Below are 12072 nucleotides of genomic sequence, written 5' to 3'. Positions count from 1 at the left end.
TCTAAAATGTGCCAAAATATTGATGTAAAGTAAGTTACCTAGAAGTGGAAGAGAAGTGTCCAACATGTCTAGCAAGACATGACAAATCTATGACACAACATGAGCCACTGTGATAATTTTGGCACAGTTTCTGCCTGTTTTAAAAGGAGGGGGGGGGGGGGGGTTTCAGGACTTCGGTATTGGTAATCTATCCATAGGTTTATGCAGCTCAGATCCTGTTCATTAAAATAGGAGCTGAGCTGCAGTAACCCGGCCACTACACAGCGTATATAGCTGTCTGCTCCCAGCTCCATAACCTGGTGGCCATGGCCCCTGCTAGTAGCTGATCGATGGAGGTGATGTCACGGCTGAGGATGGGGGAAACCCTCAGCCGTGTGCCGAAGGATGGTGGTCGCTGCTTGACCAGGACAAACAGGATTAGGGAGCAGGTCACCTCCTACAGCGTCCCTAACCTGACCCTAACTCCTACCTGCATGGGCTGACCTTGAAGGTAGGAGGACCCATGCGCAGGAACCTCAGATCCCTACTCGCCCTCCGCCGGTCCCTAGGCTAGGAGTCAGAGTAAGACATCCTGTTCCTTCTGGATCCGGAGGAACAGGAGTCTCACTGGCCAAGCTGCAAGCAAGGGGAAACAAATGCAACCTATGGCAATGGCAGGTACTTGTCACAAACATAGCAGAGACCTACCACAGACAACCAAGCCTGGAACCCATGTGGATGTACTGCCCACAGACAGCAGAACTCAGCACACAAACACACAACACACGGGAACCCAGGACCACAGGTGCAATAAAGAAACATAAAACCAAACACATCTTCCAGACACCAAAGGACATATATTTAGCTTATGACCAGAAGCTTGGCCCCCACTGGCAGTTGGTAAGTAACCAGGAGGATGTCTACAGCCAGCATGGCTGAAACACCCTCTCTGGCTACTGCCTACAACTGAGGCTTTATAGGGCCAAGAGGCCACACCCAACAGTCAGACACACCCCGGCCGTGGCCGTGACAGGTGATGGACCTCCATGGAGCTGATATTGATGACCTATGCTAAGAAGACATTGAAGCCCTGGAAAACCCTTTAAGCTGCCTAAATTTAGGACAATAATAATGTGCAACATTATGTAGGTTTAGTTGCATTTGCATTTTGCTTCATGAGGACCCCTATATGCACGTGCAATATTATTCCTCAACTTGTCCATTGCTTTTCTTAGCAGGAGCAGAGGAATCCGGACTCACCTTAGCTGCCTTTCGCAGAAGTCAGACTCTCTAAGTGATTTTTCAACGTTACAAAATGATGCCAAGCACAGCCAAGCACTAAAGTAAGTGTTCCCCTGCTGACGGTCACATGTATACTGTATGTATTATATAGCTAAATATGTATGCAAAGTATCCAATGCATCTCTATAGATAAAGACTTGACTTACCCAACCAATATAAATGTGCACTGGTCTAACACTATAAAACGAATATCAGTTTTAATAAAAGTGTCAAGTGCCTGAATCTTTCTTCAGAATCATTTCTATTATGAGAGTACCATAAATTACAAAATTTAGAAATGCTAAATATTTTTTTTATATTATTACTAGTGTTGATTGAGCACCAAAGTGCTCTGGTTCTCGAGTAGAACACTTTGGGATGCTCGGTGCTCTACAGAGCACCAGAGCACAATGGAAGTCAACGGGAGAACCCGAGCATTAAACCAGGTACCCTCTGCTCTGGTTCACAGGAAAAGGTCAGAAATTGATGGAAACACCACTGAAATGGTTTGGGAACAGCATGGGGAGGATGTTTGGATGCATCTTGGACTCCCAGGTTACTGCTGGGAACGATGTTGTCCAAGGGTTACGCCACTTTTACAGACTGACAATAATACGCACAAAACCGAAGATAAAATTGATTTTAGAGGAGAAATTGTTAGGAAACATTCTTTCCTGTATATTTACTTGCATGTAAAGTGCAAGTGCTGCCAAAAATTACAAGGAGGAGGCACTCAGATACAACCTGTATATCACATAAAGGAGGGCCTCATTCACATTGTGGTACAATTGTTCAGGTAGTGGGACTCCTACACTCATAAAGCCTATGCACTAAGTGAAAGGGCTGCCAAAAATGACAAGGAACCGGAACTCCAGTACACACTTTATTACACAAAAAGGAGGGCATCATATACACCCTTGAAAAATTATGATTGATGGCCTGCTGGTGACCCTCTAAAACATTAAGAGCAAGGGCCTGCTGGTGACCCTCAAAAACATTAGGAGCAAGGACCTGCTGGTGACCCTCTAAAACATTAGGGGCGAATGCCTGCTGCTGATCTGACCATCTAAAACATTAGGGACGAGGGCCTGCTGGTGACCCTCTAAAACATTAGGGGTGAGGGTCTGCTGCTGAGCTGAACCTCTAAAATATTAGGAGCGAGGGCAGCCTAATTAGCATGTTGATATGATAGAGGAGGAGGACGAGAAAAGGAAGATTGAACCATATACCCTTTTTTGTGGTGGAAGGGGTGCATAGGAATACAGTGTATTCAATACACCATAAAAGCCACATTTAAAGTGCCTTTATGTTCAGCCACTTTCCTCTGGTGGAGTAGAGAAGTCAAGGGCAATCCAGGACTTGTTCATTTTGATAAGAGTCGACCTGTCAGCATTTTCAGTTGACAGGCGGATGCGCTTATCAGTTATTATGCCCCCAGCCGCACTAAATACCCACTCTGACAAAACGCTGGCAGCAGGGGAGGACAGCACCTCCAAGGCGTAGAGCGCCAGTTCGTGCCACGTGTCCAGCTTGGACACCGAATAGTTGTAAGGCACAGAGGGATCACTGAGGACGCTGACACAGTCTGTTACGTACTCCTTCACCATCTTCCAAAACATTTTGCTAGTCCTCTCCATCAGAGAAAGGAGGGATGATAAGTTATCTTTGTAGCGGGGGTCGAGAAGGGTGAACAACCAGTATCGGTGTTGGCCAAAATGCGTATAATGCGAGGATCACGTGAAAGGCAGCATAACATAAATTCAGTCATGTGTGCCAGAGTCCCATCAGACAAGACTTCACTGTCCTTATCAGGAGGATGACTCTCAATCTCTTCACCCTCTTCCTCCTCTTCGGCCCATCCACGCTGAACAGATGGAATAAACCTGCTATGGGTACTACCCTCTGTAGCGGAGGCAACCATCTACTGCTCCTCCTCCTCATCATGATCATCTAATTCGCGCTGAGAAGACGAACTGAGGGCGGTCTGGCTACCACCCTGTGTAATGTCTTCCCCCATTTCCACCTCTTCCACATGCAAAGCGCCCGCCTTCATTGTGAGCAGCGAGCATTTGAGTAGACACAGAAGTGGGATGGTTGCGCTGATAATAGCGGCATCGCCGCTCGCCATCTGTCTTTATTCCTCAAAGTTGCGTAAAACCTCACAGAGGTCAGACATCCATGTCCACTCGCTGCTTGTGAAGAGTGGATGCTGACTGGAAAGGCGACGACCATGTTGCAGCTTGTTTTCCACTACTGCCCTCTGCTGCTCACAGAGCGTGGCCAACATGTGGAACGTGGAGGTCCAGCGCGTGCTCACGTTGCACAACAATCGTTGAGCTGGCAATTGCAAGCGCTGCTGCAGCGTTGCCAGACCAGCGGCAGCTGTAGATGACTTTTGTAAATGGGCACACATGCGGCGCACCTTCAACAGTAGCTGAGGCAAATTGGGGTTAGGTTTTGAGAAACCGCTGAACCACTTAGTTTAACACGTGGGCCAGGCATGGTGTGTGTGTGAGCTATCCGAGCTCCAAAGCAGCCACCATGTTACGGCCATTATTAGACACAACCATGCCTAGTTGTAGGTTGAGTGGCGAGAGCCACAGCTCAGTCTGGTCCCTTTACCCTCCCACAGCTCTGCGGCGGTGTGCTTCCCCACTGCAGTGCTACACTGCTTCCAGCTACTGACTGGTGGCTGACTGGTGCTGCAAGATGAGAATTCTGAGGTGGAAGTGGAGATAGAGGTGGAGGAGGAGAAGTGGGGGTTGCAGCCACTAATGTAGGTGGTGGCGGAATTCCTGATGGAAGTAGGGCCCGCAATCCTTGGCGTCGGTAGCACCTGTGCCATTCCATGGTACGACTTCCTCCCGGCCTCCATAACATTTACCCCGTGTGCCATCAGGGAAATGTAGCGTCCCTGGCCAAAAGCACTTGTCCATGTGTTATGCGTTAGGTGGACCTTTCCAATAACTGCATTGGTCAGGACACGGGTGATTTTTACGGGACACAAGCTGTTGTAAGGGGACGGCACACCGGGCAAAATAATGGGGGCTGAGGACTGAGTAACAAGGAATGGCAACCGCCATCAGTCTGCGGAAAGCTTCAGTCTCCACAAGCCTAAATGGCAACATTTCCAGGGCCAGCAATTTGGAAAGGTGCGCATTTAGTGCTATGGCCTGTGGGTGGATGGCTGGGTATTTGCTCTTTCGTTCCAAGGCCTGGGGTATGGACATCTGTACGCTATGCTGGGACACAGAAGTGGATTTGCTAGCTGATGGTGCTTGCGAAGGTCCAGGTGCAGAGCGGGAGGCATCCGGGCCTGCGTCTTGGACAGGGGATTGGCCAACACATAACACAGGGGAAGAGGAGGCAGTGGTGTGACGCGCAGACACTGATTGTGGACCCAGGCGTTCAGCCCACCAATAAGGGTGCTTTGATGCCATGTGGCGGATCATGCTGGTGGTGGTGAGGTTGCTAGTGTTCACGCCCCTGCTCATTTTGGTACGGCAGAGGTTGCAAATGACAATTATTTTATTGTCCGCACTTTCCTTAAAAAAGTGCCAGACTGCGGAACACCTACCTCTTAGCAAGGGAGATTGCTGCAAGGGGGTGCTCCGGAGAACAGTTGCGGGCCTGTTTTGTGTGGCCCTCCTTCTCCTCTTTGCCACCCCACTGCCTCTTCCAGCCTGTTGCGGTGCTGCGGATCCCTCCCCCTCTGTACTGCTGTCCTCGCTCGGCTTGCCACCTTCCCAGGTTGGGTCAGTGATTTCATCGTCCATCACCTCCTCTTCCACTTCCTCACTCTGGTCATCCTCCTGACTTGTTGACTTGACAAGAACCTCATTTATTGATAACTGTGTCTCATCCTCATCATGAACCTCTTGAGACACTAATTGCTGTTGACTTATTGGCAACTGTTTCTCATCATCATCATCCACCTTGTGAAACACTAATTGCCGTTTCCCACCGTCATCTTCTTATGACTGTGGATGCTCAAGAGTTTTGGAATCAGTGCACAAGATCTCCTCATGTCCCTCTTCAAGCGGGTTTGACGAGAGGCCCAAATCAAGGAATGGTGCTGAAAAGAGCTCCTCGGAATAACCGAGTGTGTGATCACTTGTTTTCCAAGACTCTCCATGGTGGGGGGAAGGAGGATCAGGGTGAGGATTCTGTTTACTAGACTCTTGACTACTGAGACTGGACTTTGTGGAAGACAGGGTGGTGCTTAACTAACTGGAAGCATTATCTGCTGCAATTCAACCGACCACCAGGTCGCACTGGTGTGACTTCGAGAGTGGTGTCTTGTGCTGCCTGGCTCTGGCAGCAGGCACAGTTTAACTGCGCCCAGGGCAACGGCCTCTGCCTGCACCATCAGCAGCACGGCCACTTTACCGTACCTTACTGCTCACCTTTAGCATATTAAATGGTATATATGCTTGCAAGTATGTCACACGTACAGTAGCGCAGGTTTTGTAAGTGTATGCGCAAATAAATTACACTGAATGTCACAGATATTTAAGATGCACAAACGTTGTATAGGAGATGTAGCGCAGGTAATGTCGCTGTCACCGGCGGCTAAGAATTTTTTTTACTGAATGTCACAAATATTTAGGATGCGCAAACGTTATACAGGAGATGTAGAGCAGGTGATGTCGCTGTCACCAGTAGCTAAGAAAAAATTACACTGAATGTCACAGATATTTAGGATGTGCAAACGTTATATAGGAGATGTAGCTCAGGTAATGTCGCTGTCACTAGCGGCAAAAAAAAAGTTACACTTAATGTCACAGATATTTAGGATGCACAAACAGTATACAGCAGATGTAGCGCTGGTAATGTCGCTGTCACCGGCGGCTAAGAAAAAATTTCACTGAATGTCACAGATATTTAGGATGCGCAAACGTTATACAGGAGATGTAGCGCAGGTAATGTCACTGTCATAGCGTCAAAAAAATTACACTGAATGTCACAGATATTAAGGATGTGCAAACGTTATACAGAAGATGTAGCACAGGTAATGTCGCTGTCACCAGCGGCTAAGAAAAAATTACACTGAACGTCACAGATATTTAGGATGCGCAAACGTTATACAGGAGATGTAGCGCAGGTAATGTCGCTGTCACCAGCGGCTAAGAAAAAATTACACTGAATGTCACAGATATTTAGGATGCACAAACGTTATACGGGAGATGTAGCGCAGGTAATGTCGCTGTCACCAGCGGCTAAGAAAAAATTACACTGAATGTCACAGATATTTAGGATGCGCAAACGTTATGCAGGAGATGTAGCGCAGGTAATGTCTCTGTCAGCAGCGGCAAAAAAATTACACTGAATGTAGCAGATATTTAGGATGCGCAAACGTTATATAGGAGATGTAGCGCAGGTAATATCGCTGTCAGCAGTGGCCAAACAATTGCGCTTAATGTCACAGATATTTAGGATGCGCAAATGTAACAACAGATGTAGCAGAGGTTGTGTCACTGTCAGCAGCGGCCAAACAATTGCACGCAATTTAGCGCAGGTTGCGCTAATAATATATATTGCAGCCAGATAAAATAGCCCTTAAAATGACTTTTGGGTCTGTAACACCTTTCAACAGTAAACCCTGCTTTAAAAAAAAACTATTCCTGTCCCTACACTATCTGTCCCTTCTGCTGCAGCTCTCCCTGACTAAGACTGAGCCGAACCACGTGTCATCGGGTACTATATAGCACCCGATGACGCGTTCCGGCCAGCCATTCACTCTAATGCCAGTAACCAACATGGCTACGGCATTACAGTGAGTGCCAGTACTTTCCCGCACGTTTATTGGCTGCGTAGCAGACAACAAACATGCGGGGAGGAGACTCGAGCATCGCGCTCGAGCACAAGCGGTGTTCGGCCTAACACCGTGATGTGCCGAGTATCACGATGCTCGAGTCAAAATGGTGTTTGGCCGACATGCTCGCCCAACACTAATAATTACCTTTTTGCGGCAGGACAGTGACGCTCATTGTCTGCATAGTGTCTTGCTTCCAAAATTGCATCAAGAAACCTAACCGTGTGGCCGTGCCCTAATGTGTGGCGAGGTGACGGTGAGCATATTGGTTTGAAGGGATGCAGAGTGCAGACTGTTGTAAATCAGTCTATCGTCTGCTAACAGATAGTATGGCAGCCAAAGGAAGCACAAATTTCATCCCAGGACTCAGAGGTGTACACAGATCTCATAGGGCCCCATAGTAAACTTAGTATAGGCCCCCTGCCCCACTCAGTTCCCGAGTATGCATGCATCACTAACATAGGTCCCAACCATGTCGGATTCGGTGAAAGAGTCCTGGTTTTTCATTCCTGTCCCTTACCCTATATATAGGTAGTAAGAGAGCTCTGCTAATGGCTGATAACCACCTTTAGTAAGAGCTGAAGGACCTATGATGACATCACCATCCTATGATCAGTGCAGGAGGGGCAGAGCTCAACAGTGGACCAACAAAGAGGTGGCGAAGGACCTGTGATGATGTCACCAGCAAGGGATCAGTGCAGGATCGGTGGAGCTCAGCAGTGGAGAAAAGTGGTGATCAAGGACCTATCATGACATCACTATCATGTGATCAGTGCAGGAGGGGAGGATCTCAGCAGTGGAGAAGTAAAGAGGTAGTGAAGGATCTCTGATGACGTTCTGTGACATGAGGGTACATGCTTTGTGTGGAGTAAAAGAAAATGAAGACGCATGGATTTAATGTAAGAGCCAGGGAAATGCTGGGAGTTGTAGTTGTTTCCTTTTATACCTCCTCATGTAATGTCCTTTTATATCACATAATAACAACCTGGACATGCTGGGAGTTGTAGTCCTCTCCTCTTATACCTCCTCTCTGTAATGTGCAATAGCAATCTCTTGGAGGCAGTGAGGAATGATCTCTAAGTGAGATCATTATCACACTTGGCTCTCCTGGCCCGCCTCCTTCTGCAATTTTACACAATCTGTCTCCGCGGGGCAGGAAGCACATGTGTTGTGTCAGAAGACACTTCTTAGTGATGTCACAACAACCAGAGGTGTAGCTAAAGGCTCATGGGCTCAGTTGCAAGAGTTCAACTTCGGTCCCCCTTCCCTTAGTGCTTTGTGGCCAGGGGCAGGGAAGCACATAGCCTGTGTGCTGCCTGAGGCAAAAACTGACACCCCTACATGCCAAATTCTTGATCTAACCCCTTTTCTCCAGCCAGAGGTGTATCTTGACCAGTATGCACTTTCTATAATACTGGTGTCTTCTTGTCTTTGGGCCCCCTCAGGCTCCTGGGCCCGGTACCAACTGCTATCTCTGCACCCCTTATAGCTACGCCCCTGGTCTCAACGTATCCAATCAAATTTAAGTGATGCTCCAAACACTAGGGGGGACACTAGGTGAAGGCATTCTGTGAAGTTGCAGTAACCATTTTGCTGAAGCCTGTGTATGATTATACTCATTCTGTCAGGACACCGAAATCTGTTGTATGATCTAGAATGGTATCTAGTAAGGGTAGATCTAAGAGGGTATACCTACTGTGTGGGGGGACCAAGGGGGCATTTTACAGTGTGGGGCCACTAATCGGGTCACTCTCTTGTATGGGGGCACAACCACTTTGTGTGGGCTCTAAGGGTGCATAACTACTGTGTAGGGGCACTGAGGACACATTCTACTGTGTGGGGGGAATACAGGGGCATTGTACAGTGTGGGGCACTACAGGAGGAATTCTACTATAAGGGGGTACTAAAAGGGTAATTTTCACTAAAGGGGGCATTCAATTGTGTGGGGGCACTAAAAGGGCATTCTACTGTGTGAGGACACTAAATGGGGCATTCTATCTTGTGGGGGCTCTAAGGGGTCATTCTCCTGTGTGGAGTCACTAAAGGGGCACTCTACTGTGTTTGGGCACTAAGGGAGCCTTCTACTCTATGGGGGCACTGAGGCATTGTACTGTGTGGGAGCACCTAAGGGGCATAACTAATCTGTGGGGGCACTAAGTGGGCATTCATCTCTGTGGGGGCACTAAGGGGGCATTCTTCTCTGTGGGGGCACTAAGGCAATCTACTGTGTTGAGGCACTAAGAGAACATACCTACTATGTGAGGGCACTATGGGGGCATTATTCTGTGTGGGTGTAAAGAGTTAGAGGTGTGGCTTAGCATTAAAAATATTATCCCTCCATAGGTTTAAAAGTTCATGGTCAATCAGGCAATGAAAAGTACAATGGCCATTTCTAATGAATTTAAGAATTGTAATAAAAAAGTCACACTTGGCCTGATCCACTTTAATCCAACTTTTATGTCAGTAAAGTGTAACAGTTGCTTAAAAAATATGGCACTCATTCTGAACACCTTAGTTCTCAATATATTCAGGCCAGACAACTGCTATATATATATATATATATATATATATATATATATACAGTACAGACCAAAAGTTTAGACACACCTTCTCAGTCAAAGAGTTTTCTTTATTTTCATGACTATGAAAATTGTAGATTCACACTGAAGGCATCAAAATTATGAATGAACACATGTGGAATTATATACATAACAAACAAGTGTGAAACAACTGAAAATATGTCATATTCTAGGTTCTTCAAAGTAGCCACCTTTTGCTTTGATTACTGCTTTGCACACTCTTGGCATTCTCTTGATGAGCTTCAAGAGGTAGTCCCCTGAAATGGTTTTCACTTCACAGGTCTGCGCTGTCAGGTTTAATAAGTGGGATTTCTTGCCTTATAAATGGGGTTGGGACCATCAGTTGCATTGAGGAGAAGTCAGGTGGATACACAGCTGATAGTCCTACTGAATAGACTGTTAGAATTTGTATTATGGCAAGAAAAAAGCAGCTAAGTAAAGAAAAACGAGTGGCCATCATTACTTTAAGAAATGAAGGTCAGTCAGTCAGCCGAAAAATTGGGAAAACTTTGAAAGTAAGGGCTATTTGACCATGAAGGAGAGTGATGGGGTGCTGCGCCAGATGACCTGGCCTCCACAGTCCCCGGACCTGAACCCAATCGAGATGGTTTGGGGTGAGCTGGACCGCAGAGTGAAGGCAATAGGGCCAACAAGTGCTAAGCATCTCTGGGAACTCCTTGAAGACTGTTGGAAGACCATTCAGGGGACTACCTCTTGAAGCTCATCAAGAGAATGCCAAGAGTGTGCAAAGCAGTAATCAAAGCAAAAGGTGGCTACTTTGAAGAACCTAGAATATGACATTTTTTCAGTTGTTTCACACTTGTTTGTTATGTATATAATTCCACATGTGTTAATTCATAGTTTTGATGCCTTCATAGTCATGAAAATAAAGAAAACTCTTTGAATGAGAAGGTGTGTCCAAACTTTTGGTCTGTACTGTATATATATATATATATATATATATATATATATACACATACCAGCCACCACTAGGGGGAGCTCAGTGCATGGTCTGCCTCCATTGATGGAAGGCCACTGCCAGTACTAAAAACACCTCCAACTTTAGCAAACTGAAGCTTAATTCAGTAGCAATATGTAACAGATATAATTTGCCATAAAAATGGGCATTTTCTTAAACAATACCCCCTTCTACCCCAAATGATGCCCTCCTGTCTGCACCTATTGTAGTGACCATGCAAAGTAGTCTCCTTACAGACCTGACTGTAGTGATCATAGGCAACAATTCAAAGAGAAGTCAGGGAGAACACAGGACATGAGCCCGACTCCTTGCTGTAGGGGGCAAGCTGATCACTAGGAAAAAGGTGGTCACACGCATAGAGCTAGGGGTTACGTTAGACGAACACAGGAATTTTGATAAGAAATTGGGCTGTTTCCCCCATTGCGGGTACACTATAGTCAAAAGTCAATTTGGCAAACATTGCATCAGCCAGGGCACATATCACAGGGAAGATCAGAGATATAAAACCCCTTATGGCATTATGCCTGTAAATCAGCTTTGTAGCTGCTGGCTCAGTCATAATTAAAATGTGCTTCCATTTAATTAAATTACACATGTCTACAGATGATTGCAAATAATGTAACATGATGTGCACCAAAACATAACATAATATACTGTATATATAAACAAGGGGGGATTTATCATGATGGAAATTTTGGGAGTCAGCTGTGCTATTGTTTGTGCTCATTTTAGTAAACACGGTGCATTGTTTGCTAAATATTTTGCATCTTTAAAGGGGTTCTCCAGGAACAATGATTTTTTTGCCAGTGTCCCCAGCCTAACTCCGTAAACTAAAGATTCAAACTTAACAAAATTATCATTTTTTCCGGAGAACTGCTTTAAAGGGAACCTGTCACATTGAAAATGCAGAGCAATCTTAAAGAGCAAGAGGAGCTGAGTAGATTGATATATAGACTTGAGGGAAACAATTCAGTTCATTATTCATAACTTCTAATTTATTAATTTAAATTCCTGCGCATTTTGGGCTTAGGAGTCCAGTGGGTGGTCCTACTCAGTGTCCTACTCATGCCTCTTGGGGACACATCACTGTTGAGGCCTGTGCATGGCTGCAGTGGTCAACGTGACCACAGACTAGATGTCATCACTTCTGGTACGCTGTGGTCAGAAAGCAACGGGGATAGGAACTTCATAGGTGCTTTTAAAAGGTGCAAGGGTTTTTGTCTTTGTTTTAAACAGCTGCCCGCACCGACTTATTTTTTGAGGGTTGGTCGGACACCACCATTATATCTTGGAAAATGCATTTTGTTAGCCCAAACTAATGTAAGTACATAATTAACAAAGTGTTTAGTAAGGGGCCCATGATTTCAGAACAGGCCACCACTTGCTGATCGGCTGGGGTCTGACACACCGCACACCTGCTGGTCATCTGTTCCAGTGCC

The 12072-nt window shown here is 46.2% G+C and overlaps 1 protein-coding gene across 1 annotated transcript in view; it reads left to right on the top strand.

The window, feature by feature from the left end:
• LOC120979513 (regulator of G-protein signaling 8-like) overlaps nucleotides 1–12072 on the top strand; it is an 85934-nt gene that overhangs the window by 43550 nt on the left and 30312 nt on the right. Inside the window, exon 2 of the mRNA XM_040408307.1 lies at nucleotides 1215–1322. Within this exon, the coding sequence (XP_040264241.1) occupies nucleotides 1215–1322 (108 nt within the window). The remainder of the gene's footprint in view (nucleotides 1–1214; nucleotides 1323–12072) is intronic.

Source organism: Bufo bufo, chromosome 9 (assembly GCF_905171765.1).
Source record: "Bufo bufo chromosome 9, aBufBuf1.1, whole genome shotgun sequence".
In the NCBI taxonomy this organism is placed as follows: Eukaryota; Metazoa; Chordata; class Amphibia; order Anura; family Bufonidae; genus Bufo; species Bufo bufo.
Note: the sequence above shows the minus strand (reverse complement) of the source record. Positions and strands in the feature narration are given on the sequence as shown.